The sequence below is a fragment of the Anas platyrhynchos genome, chromosome 9, assembly GCF_047663525.1.
Source record: "Anas platyrhynchos isolate ZD024472 breed Pekin duck chromosome 9, IASCAAS_PekinDuck_T2T, whole genome shotgun sequence".
In the NCBI taxonomy this organism is placed as follows: Eukaryota; Metazoa; Chordata; class Aves; order Anseriformes; family Anatidae; genus Anas; species Anas platyrhynchos.
In genome coordinates this window covers 15,321,230-15,341,862 of record NC_092595.1, presented here as the reverse complement: position 1 = coordinate 15,341,862, position 20,633 = coordinate 15,321,230, and the positions used below count along the sequence as shown (strand labels likewise).

General features: G+C 43.5%; 1 protein-coding gene across 3 annotated transcripts; it reads right to left on the bottom strand.

The window, feature by feature from the left end:
* Positions 1-422: 422 nt before the first annotated feature.
* Positions 423-20,558, bottom strand: SENP2 (SUMO specific peptidase 2). 3 transcript variants are annotated; one of them, XR_005267914.2, is made up of 17 exons: positions 20,399-20,558; positions 17,489-17,544; positions 15,942-16,075; positions 15,006-15,081; positions 14,385-14,463; positions 13,063-13,207; positions 12,142-12,245; positions 10,163-10,260; positions 9,109-9,166; positions 7,398-7,461; positions 6,559-6,708; positions 4,995-5,126; positions 4,385-4,588; positions 4,164-4,243; positions 2,558-2,642; positions 1,756-1,888; positions 423-1,125 (listed from the first exon to the last, which is right to left on the bottom strand). XR_005267914.2 is itself a non-coding variant. In XM_027463958.3 (17 exons), the coding sequence occupies exons 1-17, from the start codon at positions 20,518-20,520 to the stop codon at positions 1,063-1,065; spliced, it is 1,746 nt and encodes a 581-aa protein (XP_027319759.3). In that variant the 5' UTR covers positions 20,521-20,558; the 3' UTR covers positions 423-1,062. The 3 variants fall into 3 exon arrangements, 1 of the variants encoding a protein (XP_027319759.3); XM_027463958.3 differs by having other exon boundaries at positions 1,756-1,851; XR_005267915.2 differs by having other exon boundaries at positions 1,111-1,125; positions 1,756-1,851; positions 2,504-2,642.
* Positions 20,559-20,633: the final 75 nt, after the last annotated feature.

Here is a 20,633-nt window from a genome sequence, read left to right as displayed (position 1 = left end):
TTCGGCTCACCTAAACTAACCTGGCTCAGCCTGGCTGCAAGGAGTCTGAGCAGAAGTCACCCAGACACTTGACTCAGCAGGCGTGTGGAGGCAGCACCAGCGGCAGAGGGGCAGTAAGGCTGTGACACGTTCCAGCACCACCACCCGTCTGGCTGGACCCATCCCGAACCCAGCACATCGGCACCAGCAGCTGCGGAGCACCTTTCATTCAGCAGTAGCAATCTGCAGTACCGTGTGGAGAGACTTGTGTTAAAACAGATTCAGTACTGGACAGCCCCTGCTGTGCACAGGCTGCTTTGTCTCACTGAGAGTACTGGGGTTCTGGTTCCTCATCTCCCTGCTGAATGACATTCTCACAGCCCCTTCAGGAAAAAAAATATATCACTATTTCATTACCAAGTAGAGTTTCTTTCCAGAAAGGCTCTTTATATAAGTTACATATTTATTTTAATAAAGAAAAGAAATAAATACCTCTCTCTTCACATTAGATAATTCTCTGGAGACAAAACAAAAACAAAACCACCCCAACTACAGGGGCTTCACTACGGATTTGTTACAAATCAAAAGATTGTAAATACTTCTTTTTTTTTTTCTATGGTCATCACAAATCCAGTTTTAGGAATCAAGTAGATCATAGATATTCCAGAAACAGAAGAAAGCTCTCCTTGAAGAAACAGTAGCCATGCACATTGTCCTGGGGGAGATCAGTTGGACTAACACAACAGTTACCACCATGCTCAAGAGTCCCATTTGTCCATAACGCAGCCACGTGTGCTGCAAGGTGTGAGCCTTCCACCCCAGTGACAGAGGTTCACAGCCTTTGTTCTTAGCCGCTCCCCTGGCGAGGTCACAGCAAATTTTCTGACTTGCACACAACGTGCATTAGCTAATTTCAAAGAGAGTTACTGTCTCCAAAATCAAGAAAAAAATAACCGCTACTTCATAGCCTAAAGAGGAAAATTTGTGTGCCTGCTGCCTTTTTAAATAAGGCATTACAAAAGTAATTAAAATAAAAGTTAGTCACCCCAAGGTGATCACAGTGTTACTCGAATAGTGCATGTCTCACAGCAGCTGCTGATGGATTATTTCCCACACCATCTTCCTCCGGAAGTAAGGCATGTGATTCTGAAAAGAAAAAAAATATCCATTAAATACAAAGTCACGGTAGGAAAAGGCAGAGGATATGTATAAACACCCAGCTGATTCTTTCACGTGAAGTTCATTCATAGAATCATAAAGGCTGGAAAAGACCTCCAAAGATCATCTGGTCCAACCATTCACTGTCAACACAGCCACTTTGGGTACAACATGCCTCTAATCCACCCAGCACCTAAGTGGGTACGAGACATGACAACCCAATAAAAACAGATTTACTTGGCTAAATAACAGCGTACAAGCTCTTTAACAAAAGACCACTGCATCGGAAAATAACGACTGTTTTAACTGGCCAAGGAATTAAACCCACTTCTCCAAGAGATACAAAGGCCAGATGTTACAAGCCCATTGGCTGCGGTACCTTGCCCAGGAGGAATTTCATCAGTTTGGCTATGAAGCAGATACCAGAGGTAAGGAAGGAGCACACACACCTCCACCCTGCTGAGGCAGCTTTGTAGTGCCAGCCCTTACACTACACCCCCAAAATGGAGAAAGGTACAAAGCCTCTGCCCCTGCCCCAGACACAATTAACAGATGTGCAACTTCCCCAGCTCTTCTATTTGTGCAAGAAATCAGGAATCGTTTATGACCTTTGCTCACCTGTGTGAAGGTCATGGGTTTGTCTCTGGAGATGTAATCTGCGTATTTGCATATAAAAACCCCGCAGTCACTTCCATTCAATTGCTGAGGGATTTCCTAATGAACGCAAAGAAGGTGGAGAGTTTTCTTCTATCTTAAAAGAAAAGCAATTTGGAGGTAGCACATTACCCAGCACTGCCAGTGTGTTAACCAGACACCTGTGAACCTAAGGGCATTTACTGGACACAAGGAAAACACCCAATTCACCACACATCACCCTCCTCTGCTTCCTTTTTTGTATGTTATAATCCAAATTCTTGGCAGGCTGATAAGGAATAGCAGCAAGTCCACCCTGCAAGGTGTCTCAAGGTTCGCACTACACCCAACACAACGGTATCTTGTCTCTTAAACTGAGTTTTTAGATACTGCTTTTTACTACTAATACGTAAAGAAACATTACCTCAACCCTTTGCTTTGTCATATGCCAGAATTTGCACTCCAAAGGAGAAAAATCACCTCAAATCTCAAGCCACTTTTAGAAGCCGGTGTTCTCTGACAACAGTTAAAGAGATTCTGAAATGTGACTTCTGAAAGAGGCAAAGCCAGCTTCACTGTAATTGGTACACTAATTAAAATAGAATGTATTCAGCCAGCAAGGAGAGGCATTGCCTTAAATTTCATCCCTGCAGCCCAAGATGATACCTGAAGAACATGAGATGCTTATGGATGCTCTCTAAAGGCTTAGACTTATTAAGAAAGAGTTTAAGACCTTCATGATGAGGAGTTACGGTTCACACTTCAAATCCAAGTAGTTCTCACATACATGCGACTCCATGCTGTGAAGAATCCACTCCGAAAATGATAGCTCCAAATTTCGTTTTTCCTGGCTTTCTTCTTGCAGGTACCGGCTGTTTGAAACAAAACAAAACACCACTCTTCATCTCTGTATTTTATGCCAACAAAAGGAAATGGTGAAGGATCACAGAAAGCTGGATGGCAGGACATTAAAACATCAGAAAGTCTTCACCGCCCCGATATAAGACATTTGGAGGAAAAACCCAAATCTTAATCACACAGTGAAAGACTGTGAGCTAACAGTTACTGGTCAGGAATGACACCAATGATTCCAAGAGACTTCCATAGAAGCATAAGCTTACTACTTAGTAAGGGTTTAAAAAAAATAAAAATAAGGCAATCACATGTTATCTCAAGCAAACAGAAAAAGCAAGCAAGGAATCCTAATTCCACAGCATGCCTAAACCCCACATGCTGGGTACACCTCTGGAAGAACAAGTACAAATCTATTGATCTCTAGATTTCCAGCTTCTGGAAGGAAAAAAACCCTGCTCTATACAGGCCCGTTCTTACACTTTCCCAGGCATTTGCTGTTATCTGCTGCTCAGGAGAGTACTGGACTAATGCAACACTTGGTTTGGCTCCATGAGCTGCTCTCCTGCTCTCCATCGACAAGGCTGTTGGACTAAGGGGTGGTGCTGCTTCTGCACCAGTGGTGAAGACATCTAAGGATGCTGGCTTACACAACAGTTACAACCCAAATCTACACATATGAAAAACCATGCCCACTATGTTTGAGACTTATGCCATGCCAGTACATCTGGAAATGCTTGCTACAAGACATCTGTCTTGAATGAGCATGTCAAGATGAGAATGTCAGAAATATGAGTAACACACAGTCAGGGCACAAGGGCGGTCTGATGGGGTAAGCTGAAGGGAAATGCAGTGGCTTTGTTCAAAACACCAAGCCAGAGCAGAAGAAGTATAAAAAAAAATATGAGAAGGAGCATGTCACACAGCTCACCACAGTAAAAAGGTGGAACACTACAAGTGGAGGAAAAAAACATCCTAAGGGAAGAAAGAATAAAGGAGCTAAGCAATAAAGAGTAAAAGTATTTATATTGTTGAACACAAGTAGGAGTGAATATGCCGTAGGACACTAACAGCACAGAGCTGCAGTAATTTGAAAGTTTGCAAAGAATAAGGCTCAAGAGGGAGTTAAAAAGCTCTTGGAAGTCTGTAATGCCTCCCATGGACATTGCGTTTCCTTTCATAGTTTGTTAGGTGTTTCTGCAGTTCTTCCCACTCGTCAATGTTACTAATTGGTAAAGCTGGGCCAAAGTCAGTACATTTGTGCCACAGGGCTATCACATTTGATGGTGATTCTTTGTCCACACGTACACTGGGAAGGTGGAAGAACCCAGGCACCCAGGGCCCTGGATGGAGGGGGCGATGTGAGACTAGGTAAGTAGCCAATGTCACAATTCAAGTATAATTTACATAAAGTCCACTGGAAAGATTTGTATTCCTGACCTACAAAAAAGTTAGGTATTTCCAGTGATATTACAAATACAAAAACCTAAAAACCTTCTCAGAGTTTACAACATAAAAGCATTGACCGAGCAGTTACTTACAATAATGTTTCACAAATCTTGTCCCCTTTTTGTGCCACTGAGTCGAAGTACGTGATGGTTTTCCTTCTGATATCTATGACCTGTTATTAAAAGGTGACTGTGAGACACAGCATGACCATGTGCTGCTGACAGAACAAATCCTAAATGATTTTTCTTGCTTGCTTTTTTCCTTTCCCCATTTAATTCTTCAATTAAGAAAAAAAAAAGCTAGCTTGACTCACCACTAGTGCCCAGTGCACTGTCAAGTGAATTGGGACTATGATGAGGTCCTGCTTGAAGAGATCCACACCTCTGGTCCATCTTCTTACTGCTTTGTAGCCCCCAGAAATAAGTTTGGGATAGAAAAAAGTACTAAAAGCATAGGCTGCTGGATAGCCTTCTTTTTTATTTCTTTCCACCAGAAGATTCATGTAGAAATTAATGATCTATATGATAAAGAATAAACACAAGACGTAAAATAAGACACTGCTTTACCAAATGAAAAACACAGCAATGTTTTTGTGTTAGCCACCCTTAAGCAAACAGATACCTAAGAAAATGCAGTGTCAGCTTTCAGTTTTAATTCTGAAAATTTTGTACTTGACTTACCTCTGCAGTGTAATACCTAGCACACACTCCAGTAACATAGACTAACTCCTGGAAACTGCATAATACAAGAAATAAAGGAGCTTCTAGAAACAGAAGGCCCTTAAATACCTAAAAGAAGAACTCTACAGATATTTCTAAGCTCTCCAGTGAGGGTCCTCAAATGACTTTGAAAAGAAGACTTCCGTACACATATTTTTAAATATATCCCGAACTAGAACATCACCATGCTGCAGTTAGTTTTACCTCATCATTTAGCCAGTGAAGGTTCTTCAGTGTGTGGATGTCCTCACGGGTGACCTTCAGTTTGAAGGCACTGCTCATGATCTCGTCTGGCTTGCCTTTGCCAAACGCAGCAGTGACCTCTCTCTCCATGGCCTGAAATGAGCAGTTAAATGGGAAAGGACTCGTGAGCACACCAACTTGTGAGCAGCTTTCAGCTGAAACGAGGTCTGTCAAGTAAGACTCAGGTGACATTCTATGATTCTGTGCCAAATCTATGATTCTATCCATTCTGTGATTCTATGACAGAGTAGCCCTTGACCTTGGTAATAGCAATAGTGTTTCAGAGCAGAGTATCAGTGCCTTAACCAGATTTTTGTTAAGTTAGCAATAGGACTGTATTTTTTTTCTTGTTTCAGAGTCCTGACTTTGTGCTTTAGAGTCTGGATTTGTTTCTGTTTGTTTTCACAAAGGAAGCTGGTATAAAACTACACCAGTTTGGCTAGCAAATTCAGAAAAACGGGTGAAAGACAGCAGTACAGCAAACACCTTTCCCTGCATGATGCTTAAACCCTTTGCAACGCTGGGGTTTAAGCCAGCTACAGCAGGCATTCTCCATACCTAAGCAGGTAAGTCAGGAGCCTAAAAGAACTTGAAGGTGGGGAGCTTCAAAGGGAACTGAGGTAGCTACGCTGGAGTCCTGCAATGAGTCTGGGTTGTCTATATAATTGGCTGTAGCACCGATATTTCCATCTAAGTCTGCTTAACAGATGCAAATAAACCACTAGGCTTGTTAGTACGAAGATCTCTGATCTGCAAGATCTTTGATCTGCATCTCCTTCTTGGCTGAATCTGGGCTAGCGAAATGAAAAAAAAAAAAACACAAATTTTGCCTCATACTGAGCATCATTCTGCACAGCTTGTAAACTCTAGATTTGCTAGCCCTTTTCTAGTCATTTGTCAACTGGCCAAAAAGGAGGTGCTCATTTAGATCATCAGAACCACAACTCCAAAGAATAAAAGCAGCCAAAATTCACTGAAGTAGGGGAACTGGAACAACCATGCCCTGATAAACAGGGTTAACTCCTGTGCACTGTTATATAGAGTGCTGACACGGCCAGTGTGGGATCCTGAGGATGTACACTAGATGCTTAGGTCCCTCACGAGCAATGCAACACTCAGGATCAGCAACAGCACACTCTTTATCGCTGTGGTATGACATGTTCAGAGGCAGAGCCAATGCAACTGTTACAAATCAGGTTAGCAAACAGATGCACAGTCAGCACTGCTCTACAAGACCATTCTTAAACCTGGACCAATTTTTGTCCTGATAACATAACGGTGCATGGGACTTCTGTTAACACAACCAAAGGAATGTGTGGACTATATTAAAGCCTTAAAACCAACTTTACTGCTGACCCTTGCTCTGTGAGGTCACAGCTTCAGACACTCAGTAATTGGTTAAATCTAAATTCTTAAGACTTTAAAAACAGCTGAAGAACCACTTGGAAAAAGAAAAAAAAAACACGGAGTTACTTGTGTATGTTTCACAGCTTTCTGCTTCGAACAAGACTGACAGGAAAAGTACCTCTGTGAGTGGAGAAAAGTGTTCTACTCTTTTTTCTGATCTTGGGAATTTCTTTTCTTCCACATCAAGGGCAGATGGCCTTCTGGACAAAACAGGTGCCAAACGCAATCGAAATGACACCTCTTCTGAGATTTCAGCTCCACACTGTCTCTGTTAGAAAAAAAAGGAAGTCAGGCAAGCAAGGAAACACAAATTTGTTTGCTAGGGAGTAAGGCAGAATGCCTTGCTCATGTATAAAACTGGAAGGGTATTTTGTACACACATCCAACCAGCAAACTCCAAAGTTACTTTTTATGGATGACTGCATTCAAGCCGTGCACCAATGCCATGCACCTACACAAAATTAAATTGGGGCAAGACAGCCAGAAAGTTAATTTGGCTTGAAGTAGCATTGAGAAGCTCAGCAAAACCTCTGTGTGTAGGTATCAAGTTGAGACTGAGATTAGTATTTCTTAGTCCTGACCAGAGATTAAAGCCAAAGAGATGCAACTCCTATCTCACAAAACAGGAGAAGACTAAAGATACTGCAGTCCAGCACTGTAGGTCAACTAAGTTTGTGCCCTAGTGGTTCTGAAGCTTTAACCAACAGATAAAAGGGGAAGAGTAAAAACAGTATAGTGTGATATGCTCCTAATAGTCCAGAAACAAAACTAGTGGCAGCAGAAAACCCTTTGTTATAGCACCATTCATCAAATCATGTTCCTGCTTTCCCTGGGAAAAACAACTTGGATGAATACATTACTCGCTCAGTAATATATGTAAGGAAAGACTGCAAAAATTTAGGATTGCAAGTAGCCACATTTTCTTTAAAAGTGAAATAATGAATAACACAAGCTTACCCCTGAACTGGCTTGTTTCACTGGTCTTCCCTGTTCATGAGAATTTTCTGCTGGTGTGTAGTATCTGCAAGGAGAGACAGAAAGAGAAGCAGGTTGTATCAGTATTGTGCCACATAATTCTTAATCCATCTTCTAGTTAAGGAATGCTTTTTCAAGGTTGATTCAGACTAGAGCCTCACTAGTATACATGAACATGAGATGACATTGCCTCAGCTTCCAGCAATTTTCTCTTGTAGCAGGAGTGGGAGCTTAAATTTTCTTCCATTGACACGTGCAAGACTCCTTTTGCTTATCAGCTTTGTTATTTGGAAAACAGGAAAGCAACCAGCACCTCCTCTATGAAGGGCTTTGTGCTCTACTGATGATCGATACTGAAAGCTAGGTGTTACTCTGCAAGGTATAACATGAACATCTGCAACTACCCTTGCAGCCAAATATAGTTAGTTTACTGAAACTAAGACCAGAACACTGAATTAAGAACAGGACAGCTAGAACTGTTTTACTTGCCTTTCATGCACTAGTCATGAGAGTGACTATCCCCAGTTGTAGAGGATTATCATTAAAATGATGCAGACTCTGAGGAGCAAGCAAATACACAGACAAGAAAGCTGTCCACGTGTCCCTTCTTCAAAAACAAGAATTTACATTGTCACCATAGATCTCCTCATCTGGGGGGAGACCTACAACAGACTCTAATGGTATCCCCCACTCATTGTGCTTTAAAGACATTCAATCCATCATGGTAAGAGTAGATATCACAAGCCCTGCTGAATGACTTCAGTTAGTAGCTATATCTGCAAAAAAGGCAGGAAAATGTTCCCTTTACTTGAACTCATCAAACACTATCACTTATTTTATTTCCTTCTCTCTCTCCTTGAGCTTAGAGGAATCACAGACAACTTCAGCACTGGAACAGGGCTGCACAGCTAAATATATCGTTATGGGTTAAAGCAGGGAGAACAGGGTCAGGACAAGCTACAAGAATTGCTACAACTACATTTTTCTGCTCCCATCTACACTTTGTCCCCTCTTGTTTAAGGGAAGGTCACTGCAAAAAGACATGTGCCACACAAACCAGACTGCCATAAAAAACCTCTCCCACTCGGTGTACTTACTGCAACCAATACCACGTTTCCTTCAACAACACAAAGCCATCTGAGCTCGTACTGTTGCCAGCTCAGATGGTTAATGCAGAAGCCCACTGGTCAAAGTCCCTCCCAAACAGGTGGATAACCCAACTGCATGCTTCCTTTTTAGTCTCATATTCAAACCAAAGGCATCCTGCACGTCACAAAAACTGCCTCAGTCCCACCAGGCTTTGCAAGTTCTCATTCTCACACGTTTTTGGACCCTAGTTTCAAAGTGAACAAAATGAAATGGCAGCTCATTAATGGTTTGTCAGAAAGGAACACACAAGTGAAAACTGATTCCTTGCAAAGCAAAGGACGACTTGGTACTGCCACCACTGTTACCCTCAGATAGCTTGCTTGCCACAGCAAAGGACTCTGCACCACACCAGCACAACCCCTGCTTGTTACACAGCAAGGCTGTAGCTGAGATGGAACTGGCTGGCAAGGAATTCCAGAGCCAAAAGGTAGCTACTCCCATTCCACACTGGGATGATAAATATGATTTTTCTCCTTCTGGCCACTACCAGAGGATGACACAGATACACACACAGAGCAAAACCAAGCAAGAACCGTGACTTTACCTGATTATATCGCTTCTTGGAGACCAGTGTGTGCTGCAGCTGTCTGCACGTTTGCTATCTGCACAGAAAAGCAGTAACAGAAAGACAAGAAGTCAGCTTTTAATTACAATCAGATGAACATGGCTATCAGTTTATGAGTGATAAGACAAAGCCTCTAATAAATGACCACAAGGTTATGAAGTTTAAACTCGGGCAAACAGGCCTGCTGAATATCATGGGCAAGTGTATGAGGATTGAAGCAAGGGATTTGCTAAGTTTTATGTCCTGGACTGCACCCTTTACTAATATTTTATTTTTTTTCTTTCAAAAATAAGATGAAGAAAATAACTCAGAAGTATAGCTTGTCATTTTTCACCTCAAAACAAGCTTTCCCCAAATTCTAGCACCTGGTCAGAAATTCACAACCCATGTGACTGCATAATGAAGCCAGGTACGTAAAAAGGAGCACTAATGAAGTACTACTTAAATAATGAACAGGAAAAAAAATTAACTGGAACAAAATTAAACATATACACATTAAAACGCAGTATTATAACACATTGCTGGTATACAAGAAAATAGCCTGTCAGCAAACCAGATTCACCAGCCCATTCTGCAGGAGACAGCTAGTGAAGGTGACCCTAGTTATCTATCTTCAGCAAGCTGAAGGTATGGTCAGAAACCACAGACTTCCCATGCCTAGTGCAGTTACTTCTGCAGCCAAGAACATCCCTAGTACAGTAATGGCTTTGAAGTACAGTTTTAAACTTTTTCCACTTACAAAGCCATTTCAGCCAATAACTACCCATGGTTTTGTTCCTGCTTTCCCTTTCCTTTCCTTTCCTCTTTCCTTCCAGAGACAGGTCGTTTCATTCTAAGAACCGAGGTAAGCTATAGTAGCTTAAACACGCTGTCTGACTTAGATTTCCTTACACACAGACACACCTTAACAATACACCAGCACTGACAACTCTTCTTAACGTAGACTATGCCTTCGAGACTTAAGGAAAAACCCTATTTTGATTCGAGATCTAGCTGCAAAACAGAACAGATACGAATCACGGGGGATACTCACTGGTTCTTAGTGTCATATATTGACAGACATCTCCTCCACGTTTTTGTTCATCCAGGTGACTTGCAGCCATCACTGGTTCCTTGGAGTAAGCCTGAACACTTTTGGTGCAGCAGAAAATACCAGAGAAGAATCAGAATGTCTGTATAGGCAGTATGTGTTATCAATACACACCAATTCACCAGAAAGGATAAAGCTTATTCATACACAACTATCTACACTAGAGTTGGAGACCACAGGTAAAGCAATAGAAACTGTTTTAGGTACAATTAGGCTGTTTAATCCATTAACAGGGTCATCCTGTCTCTTGCATTAGTTTTACAACAGAACCTAAGAGACATTTTCACTAAAAGGCAGTTTACATTCAAAATCTTGGCTATTTTCAACTCATACATACTGGTGACACAGGAGTCACATTTTCTGCCACTTCAGAATTTCAAGAGAGACTAGTAAGTCACAACAATTGATTCCTTTACCCCTTCACCAGCAAAAAAAAAAAAAAAAAAAAAAAAAAAGGAGCTTTACTTTAAAAAAAAAAAATCTTTACACATTGCACAAACATCTGAGGAGGATATTGTATTTTACAGGACAAGACAGCATTCGTTTTAATAGTCCTTGACCAATTCTGTTCAATTTATTTAATAAAGATTATGTTCACCATGTGAATAATGTCCACAACAGAAATTTCTGGGACATTTTACTTAGGATCTGCTCTACTTGGACCTCAGGGACTACATGCTCATTATCAGCAGGAGCACACTAGATGCACTCTGGAGGAATGCTCTTTGATTTAGCATCACCTGAAAGGAATCTGCTTCACATCCTTCAGGTCTGCTCTGACATATGAGCCAAACCACAATAATCAATGATCAGGAGATTAGATGCCAAAAGCAGAATCTTGATCCACCCTAAAAAGCTACCGATGGCGCACCAAGAATTATATGAAATACTGATTTCCGTATCGTTTTCATGCACCAGAATGTTTAAACAGGCCATGCTGTTCTGATCTCAAGACTTGTGTTCAGGTGTCTTCTAGCTGTGAACAACCAGAGACGGGGATTTTTCTAAGCCTCAGTAACAATCTATGTTTCAATGCATTAAAAAAAAAAAAAGGCAAGAAAACACAGCACTTCCTACTGTCTTTCTGTGTAGAAAGGCACAATGGAATTTTAGCACCCTTTTGGCATCAGCATTTTACAATTAGTCCCTCACAGCTTTGAAGTGTAGCTATTCCACTAAGATAATAGCTTCTATTATTTTTGTGTTTTCCCTGGTGTAGTTGATTTTATGCAACCTCTTGGTACAGTTACAGACATATCAAACATACTCATCGTTAGTATATATGAATCAGAATTACATGCAAGTTCCCTCTTGCAGGTTGCTTTAAGAACAGGCGTTCCATACACAAGACTAAGATTTCGTCATTTTAGTGTATTGCAAAGAGAAAATTTCCTATGATTTGTATGAGAAGCGCTGGAGGAGGTAGGAAGGAACAGAGAAAGACCTAGTATTCCCTGTGTTTAGGTTACATTTCACATTCTCAGATAAAATACGTCTACTGACCAAGGAAGAAGTTGACTATTGTGAATGAGAAGATAAATTCTTTTTAATAGTGTTACAAAATAACCACTCCTATGGATTTTTATGATAAATTGCACTGCCAGCACTAGAACTAGGCACTACCTTTCTTAACAGAAATACAAGAAAGGGCTATCAAAAAGAGAAACAAACCCCTAACAACTAAGGAATCTTCACCTTCAGAACGTGCCTTCACAGAATGTTCATGCTTTACTGGGGGAAGGTAAAGGCAGGGAGGGAAGAGTGCGTCATGGCCTTTTCAAAATTACTTTACTCCAGTACCTGCTCTGGGACAATCTCCACAACCTTAAGAGTACAAAATATGATTTTCCCCTCCACTTACCCATGTACAAAAGCTACAACATTACCACCAAAAAGTTAATACTTATTTTTCCTATAATTACTTGCAGAAGCTTGTCGGCTGTGAGATAGAGCGGCTTCTAGGATATTTTTCCTTTACTAGTTTCAAGAGCTGTTTGTATTTCTCCTTTTCGCCTCTCAGAACATCCTAGCAGAATAGAAGGGGAAAAAAAAGATGAGATCAGAACCCCGTACGAAGCAAATACGTGTAATCTGAATTTAGTGCAGACTGCACAGGTTGTTCTCATAACACTGGCACAGAATTCAAGTTTATTTTAGCAGAAATTCCTACACCTTCATTTTTTTCCTATCCTGCGATAAGAACTTGCATCCCACTACAATCTCAAAATTCCTTCTGCAACTGTTTCCTCAAACGTGGGCCTCTTCTCTCTAGCTGTGGTCTACACTTCTTGCATAAGAATTCAGGCTAATAGGCATTCCTGTCAATATGCATAATGACTGTGTGCTATGAGTCTCCACGGTATCTTAATCATATTCCTCCGCTTGTCATAGCCTGCTTCTCCAGTAGTTCAGTTTAAGATCTCCTCCAGTGTAAGATAGGTTTATCACATATTTTCCAATAGTTGCTTCAGATATTGGAAGAAAAGGACAGGGAAGGACCTCTTAGCCCTTCAAGAAAGAATTATCAGCAACTGTGTGGGTTTTTTTGCCTACATCATCCTTATAAAGCTGCTATGTAAAGATAGCTGTTGAGCTGGGGTAAGGACAAATAGTAAAACAACCCTGCAACGATGATATGCTAAGTGACAGGGCAGTACTTCCACTTACAACACTTGATACGCAGAAAAGCAAATAAAACATCACGCACTGATTTTCAGAAGCATTCCTTCATTAACTATATCCACTGCAGGGAATGTTACAAACTGTCACTTCAGTGTTGTCATAGCTCTGATGTGACTACTGAATTGTGTTATTTCAAAAGCCAGCTTTCTCACCCAACGCACCTCTTCCACAGTACAAAAAGGCCTCCCCATTTTGCTGACTTCTGAAGTTGCAGACTCTGGCGTAGTGTGCTCCTTAATGGGTGGCCTGAGTGTTACGGTGTCTTCTGGAGTAGTTTTGACATGGTGGTTGCCATTCCTGCTAGTGCTAAAAATACCAATGGCAAAAGAAATAGCATCAAGACAATATTCAGAAAAGCACCTCTGATTCAAGCACCACCACCAACTGTTTTGTAAGCATGTGCATTGATGATGATGAAGACAGACACGAAATGTTTATTATTTTCAGATGGAGACCTGCTGTCTTCAACCACTTAATGGGAAAATATGGAGAAGTAAGATAGGAAGTCAGTAAAGTAGGAAGTGAGAACAACTGCTTTGAATATACAATGCTGATTGATCTGGACTCAGATGCAGCACAAGTGCAGCGCCCATTCTCAGGGTCATTTCCAAGGCAGTCCAAGCCCTGAGTCAACACAGAAGACTCGAGAACCACACAGGTACGTTACCATCAAACCCTCAACTCTTCCAAAAGCTAGCACACTGGCATAGAAGTGTAGCTGCTTTCCTCACAAAATTGTTCTGGTGAGAGACTTCTAGAGATCATCTCATCTACCTCTCCACTCAAGCAGAGGCAACCCAAAGCAGGTTGCTCAAGACCGTGCCCCGTTGGGTTTTGAGCGTGTCCAAGGACACAGACTCCCCTGGCTCTCTTCTCTGGGCATCATGTGCCAGTGCTGAGTCACTCTCACAGTACAGCAAGTGCTTACTTATGTTCAGATGGAATTCCCTGCTTTTCAGTTTGCGCCCACTGCCACCTGTCAGTGGGCAACACTGAGAAAAGCCCAGCTCGCTCTTCTTTATTCCCTCCATCAGATGTTTATGCACACTGATGAGATTCCTCTGAACCTTCCCCGGGCTGCATGTTCCCAGCTCCCTTCACCTCTCCTCATATGCTTCACTCCCTTCATCACCTCTGCTGAACCTGCTCCCTTAAGCCCACATCTTTCTTATGCTGGAGAGCCCAGACCTGGACACAGCACTCCAGGTATGGCCTCACCAGGGCAGTGCAGAGAAGAAAGATCATCTCTCTTCGCCTTTTTTGATTTAAACCTTTTTTGATTTAGAAAGGTTTAAAACTGGTTGGGAAAAAAAGCAGATGGAGACCTCCCTACAGTACAGCAGCTTGGAGTTCCAGAATAGCTTGGAAAACTATTACTACATGGACAAAGATACAAGTGTTTGACAACACCCAGAACGTTCAACAAAGAAAGTGAAAGACAGCAAGTTTTTAAGTGATGTCAAAGAAACCGAAGGATTTTTACCTCAAACAGGGAATTGTCTTGTGAGAAAGGGATAGTGTTTCATTATTCAAGCAAGCGTTGGTTCCACAAGGCATTTTATCTATGAGGAGAGCACAAGTTAACGATGTAACTATAAGAAGAAACTGAAGTTTTATCAGTTTACAGTGAAGAACTTCACCAAACAAATTATTTTCATTTTTCTCTCTTGCATCATAACGTTATTTGCATTATGTTACATTATTAACAATAAGATCAGATTTCCATATTCACACCTACAGAAATTTGTGCACACAAACTACCGTTAGCCTAAACCTGAAATAAAAAAGGGCTACTGGGATCTACTACCTAAAAATTAAGTGTTTTAAACAATTTACTTCTGGCAAGCTAACGGTGGCCGTGTCAGAAGTAGAGAACTGCATTCCAGGCAGCTCTTGAACTAACGCTGAGATGACAAGACAAATGTCTGGCCCCAAACCAGAAGCAATGCAAGGATACAGGGAAGAAGCAAAGCTCCTATGTAAGTATCCCTTATGTTACCTAGATATTGTGCCTGTAACCTGTTCATAAGCCTTGTGCTGAGTCACAGAGTACACACACAATGTAGGATGAAAAAGAAATGAGTTGGTAACCTGATGGCCTTACCAATCTGTAGCATTTCTACTTCTAGCGCAGAACTTGCTGGTCTTTTAGACAAAGGGTCAGACGAAGTGGACTGAGTCTTAAATAAAAACACACAAGTATCATAGTGAGTATAAGTTGAATACAAATCCAAGCAAACACAATGTTCCTGAAATCTAGGCAGCTCTGTTATGACTCAGGGATCATGATATGCTGGTTCAGATTGCAGCAGAATGCAAATATTTGCAGGATCTCTGACAAGCTCGCTGATTTTTAATACTCATATACACAGCGATGTAAAACAACATGAGCCTAACATCAAGTTCTCCTCAGTCAGCTCCTAACTGTTCTGAAAAGCAATAGTCTTGTCCTTGAAAAATACACTTTGTAAGAGTTAATGACTCTCTCAAGAACAAATAGGTAGAACATGACAGCTTCCTATTCCTCTCTTACCCTAGTGGGGCAATAAGAAAGGCAACATCACACCTTTGAACCAAACAACGGAGTGCAGCTGTTAATGAGTCACTGTTACAGAACCTGTGTCCTACGGGAATCCTCTCGTGGATAATGAATTTAGCAGAATGATGTTTACCTGGACCAACTACATAGTTTTTCTTGCAAGGTGATGTATTTTGATTCCTTATCTACAAGCTTGAGAAAAAGAGTAACAGCTTGCAAACACACAGACTGTAGATTTGAGTACCTGTGAAATATCTGGGAGACAGCAGAAGTGTAGCTCCCCAGTTCCAAGTGCTAGAAACGCACATGCAGACTTGAATAAGGCAAAACCAGCACACAAGAACAAGAGCTGCCTTCTATCAATGGAAAAGAAGGACCTACTGCTTTACAGGCTCAGGGCAGGCCCAGCTTCAAGATGCATCAGGCAGAGAAGCTCCTTCCTTTCATCTCACACAGATTCACCCAATATCATAACTACCTACTTTCAAATTCTGTTCTAACCTCTTCTGTGGGCTCTGTGATTGGAGCTGCATTGCTGACTGAAGCTTTCCAGTGCTCGTTTGTTGCTTCAGCCGGCACCTTCGCCACAGCAGAAACTTCTTCAACTTTCTCTGTAGGCTCAGAGGTGGCGCAACCTAAAAAACAAAGACAGGCCGTGTAAGAACACAACTGAAAAGGGAAATCAGGTTTTTGTGTGACCAGAAATCCTTAATGACACCTACCACAGCAGAACTCATTGCTAGTTACAGGTTTTTCTGCCAACAGAGCTGGAGGTGAGTTTTGTAATAGGTGGCTCCAGAGGCAGTTCTGCAGAGCCGAGCTCAGCGACTAACCCACAGATCTGCCAGCCAGGTCTACCAGAACACCCTGCTTTTGGGAGCACTCCCTTTTTCCAGGGAAGCAGCACATGGAGCAATTTCTCTCCCTCACCCTCTCCACACATGCATGTAGCATTGCAGTTTATTACATGTTGCTCTTGACTACTGGAGGAGCTGTTTGCTGAGGTCTAGAAACCAAACTTAGCAAAGACTCCTGAGTATTATTGAAGCAGGGACACACAACCCCTCAGACAGTGCCCCCAAACATAAACAAGCCAGGACTGTCTGACAGGGGGCTGTGTTAGAGAATAAATGGTATCAGGAAAGCATGCGACCTGTTCAGCAGCCCCTACCATTAGATGAGGGGCAGCACTGCTGGCCAAGCAGTGAGTAGGAAGCCCCATGTCTCCCCATAAAGTGTATGCTAGGAAATGTCCCACAGCCTAAAGAGCATCAATTTCTCCCTCTTTTATGTGACTGAAAAAGGGAAGCTTTGATCTCGAATCATGACCAAAGCAGCTGGCATTGAGGTAACAAAATGGCTGCATGCAGCTCTGTAATCTTACCCATAAAATCTGCAGAGGGGGTGTCCGAGGAAGTCTCACTGAAGAGAACACTTCTCTGTCTCTGCTGTCCTCTCCCATGCCAACCCTCTGCTGCTTCTTCACCCTTCCTTACTCAGCTCTCATTTATCTTTTAAACATTCGCATGCCAAACTTTTCAGATTCAGACTGAACCCACTTCTGGTTTCAGTTCAACTTTTTTTTTTTCTTCCAAACTCACGTCACTCAGAAATGCCACTTTTCTCTGCCTGCACCAGTTTAGAGTTACCTTCCTTCACACCCCAGATCTTAAGTGTTTTTTTGGGAGAAACACAGCTCTTCTGAGCTGTCAGAGGTACAGCATCACAAACCCAGGCAGGAGGGGGCACACAGCTTCGATGCCAAATGCTCTCTGCTGATGTGGATGGGCCAAAGAGACCTGGGGTATCTCCTGCTGGCAGCAGAAGCCCTGTACCCTGCCACCATCAGCACAGATAACATCGCATATAGGGCTAGGCCCCACCATACACCCTCAGGCCACTGGCTGCACAGACGGTCACATCCAAGAGAACGGCTCGAAAAGCCACAGTTTTGGGAATCACGCTGAAGTACAAAAGCCAGAGTTTTCTAAGGTACATGAAACCTAAGAAAAACCAGGCGTATTAATTACATGGGTAATGTGCAATACCTGTTTTTTGCTTTTTTGGTCGAGTCTGGTCAGGATCTTCCAGAGGTGGCTGAGCGCTGAGGAAAAAACACACAGAACAGTGTTTTGCAAGCACAGATGAGCTTCTGAGAGACTGAGTTCCCTCTGCAGGGCCCACGCTTCCAAAATTTATTTCCATATCCCAAAAGTCTCCCCTCCAAGCATCTCTGGGATCATCTCAGACAGGAACACGCGGCTGCTGCTACTGCAGCACCTCACCAACGCCCCCCACTGCTCCGACTCAGCAGAGCACTCACAGACAGTTAATTCTCCCCCTCCAGCACATTAGGGCTCTTTCTCACATTCAATTCGTGTTTTCTGTCTGTCACTAACAACAAAAAATTCTTCAGTTAATATGTAATAAGCTTTACATATATTGCATATCCTCTTTCCTCAAGGAAAGCAACATGCCAACGATTACTAAGCCATCTGAGTGCGCTACACCGAGCTGCAGAGAAATAAAAGTTTAATTAGGACAGGAAATAAAAGGTGGAAAAGCAACTCGTGAACACCCACATAAATAACTTACTGCTAAATCAGTGCTCGTGAACTAGTTCTTTAAATCATTCTTAGCTGCACCCTTCCTTACTAAGCATTAGTTAAAGTATTATATCAGTTGATACAAAGATAAAGTCTAGCTGCCTTTTTTTTTTTTTTTAAACTTTGAGAACAGATAGCAAAGGTTGTGCCTTTTTTTTTTTTTTTCCCCCCTTATTCGATTCCAAAACCACCCTGATACATGGTGAGGGTTCTACGAAAGATGCTGTGATCCTTCTCAGATACAAGAATTTCTTTTCAACTGTTATGCTCCCAAACCCTGCTGATTGCATCACTTCTGGACTGCTTTCCTTCTGCAGCAGGAGCACAAAAATGAGTTCTTATCCTTACCTGCACCTTTCCTACAGTACGGAGGGTATTTGTCACTGCTATGCTATTAAAGTCAGGCAGAAAAATGGGGGGTAGGTGTTAAATGCAAAGCATTCCTAAAAAAATACATTCTTACTCAGCATATTTGATATTCCAGAAGGTAAAACTGAAGAAAGCAAGAATATCTGTCTTCCTGTTCAGTTTTTATCAAGACCACATTCATTCTGAAGTGGTCTTCAGTGAAATCTTTCCAGCATCGGTCCTCTCCAGAGATAAAGCATAATGCCACCTCCTCACGGCTACCTTCTGAGACAACCATGGGTTAAACACCTTCCTGTGCTGATGGTTACTGGTTTCAAATGAGAGTGCATCTTTCTCCACTTTTAGAAGAGCACCCAACACCTGCGAGACTGGTTTTGTCCTTTTTCCTTTACCAAACACAGCTTGAGCACATGGAAAAAGGAATTCTCTGTTGATGATTCAGAAGGTTGGGAAATCGTTGATGTCCTGAAGTAGGCGAGGCCAGGGAACACGAACAGGCAAAAGACAGGAGTGAGGGGAAAAAAAAAAAAAAAAAAAGGCAGATCTGTGCTCAGCTACCTGCCTGCAACAGGACTGCACAACCCACGAGGAGGTTACGCTGTGTCTGTGTCACCACACCGGAGGCTTTGCCAAGGGCCTGGGGGAAACAGGTGAGTACAGAGGGTGTTGAGCAACACCTGAAACAAGCTGAAAGAGGGGCGCCAGAAAGCAGAAGTCATTTGAGCCTGCTCTCCATGGAAAGATGCGCTCACGTCCTTCGCCATGCCCTGGAGGTGACAGCACCCATCTGTGCCCACATTTTACTCGCCTCCTTGGCGACTAACTACAGGGAAAGAAAGAAGCTACGAGAAACTCCTCCTGCGCCAGTGTCCAGGACAGCTCGCTACAGTGTATAATTTAAAATTGTAAAAATTCAACCTTTCACAGGCTGACTCCCCCAAATCTTTGCACACCGTACTTTGGCGATACGCTGTAAGAGCAGCTACTTTTTAACCACTCTCCCCACGGGTTTCACCACCTGTACCCACAATTTTTCACCTTTCTACTGTGGGATAACACCGAGTGCCAGACATCACGGAGAAGGCAGCTTTGGTGTTAACTCCCTGCTTCCCCTGCCATGTGGGCTGCACGTGGTGTGGCTCAGGGGTTTGGGACGTGTCTGCTAAAGCTGTCACACCGAGCTTGCAGCCGGGCACATTGCTCGGGTTGTAACAGGGAGCACCTGCCTGGCTTCCCTCGGAGAGCCTTGCACGTGGGAGCTGGGAACACCTTTGGCGTTTTAGCGACTATTTCAGGGAATACTTTTGCCTTTTAGTGAATATTTCAGGGAATACTCGGGTCTTTTAGCAACTATTTCAGGGAATACTCGTGTCTTTTAAGGGTATACCTCTGCCTTTCAGTTAACATCTCAGGGAACACCTTTGGCATTTAGCAAGTACCTCAGGGAACACACACCTTTGGCATTTTAGCAACTATTTCAGGGAATACTTGGGTCTTTTAGCGATTATTTCAGGGAATCCTTTTGCCTTTTAGGGGAATACCTCTACCTTTCAGTTAACATCTCAGGGAACACCTTTGGCATTGAGCACCTCAGGGAGCACACACCTTTGGCCTTTTAGCGACTATTTCAGGGAACCCTTCTGCCTTTTGGCGAACACCCCTGCCTCCCAGCGAACACCTCAGGGCCCCCCCCTGCCTCTCGGTGACCGGCTGCGGGCACACACCGCCCCCCGGCACCCCCCCGGATCCTCAGCCCCACTTTCCCTGCCGCTCAGCTTCCGCAGCCGCCCGGTACCGGCTCCTCCCTCCTTCCCTCGCCTCCCTTCCCTCACCGCCCCCAGCCCCATCCCGTCCCCCCTCAGCAGCAGCCGCGGGACCCTCCCGACCCCCCCGGGGCCCCCATTTCGCCCCCCCCCCCCCGCCCTCCTCCCACCCCCTCACCCCTCGGCCCGGCTGAGGAGCGCCCGCTCCGGCCTCGCTGACCTGTGGAGCGGCCTCTTGCGAGGCGGCGGCGGGGCCGGGGCCGCGGCCGGGGCCGGGGGCGGCGCGGGGCGGCGGGCGGTGGGGAAGAGGGCGCCGAGGGCCGCCAGCAGCCATTGGTACATAGGCCCCGGCCGCCGGCGGCGGAACTGCGCGCATGCGCCGGGCCGCCCTCGGCCGCCCTGAGGGGAGAAAATGGCGGGCGGCCGCCGGCGGGAAGGGGGCTGAGGGCTCGGTG

Excerpts from the sequence above, each read along its gene's own strand:
- SENP2 (XM_027463958.3), bottom strand. The coding sequence starts at position 20,520 with ATGTACCAATGGCTGCTGGCGGCCCTCGGCGCCCTCTTCCCCACCGCC. Across the intron at positions 12,246-13,062 it reads CTTTTTGTACTGTGGAAGAG|GATGTTCTGAGAGGCGAAAA; the intron begins GTGCGTTGGGTG and ends CTATTCTGCTAG. Across the intron at positions 4,244-4,384 it reads CAGTGCACTGGGCACTAGTG|GTCATAGATATCAGAAGGAA; the intron begins GTGAGTCAAGCT and ends TTTTAATAACAG.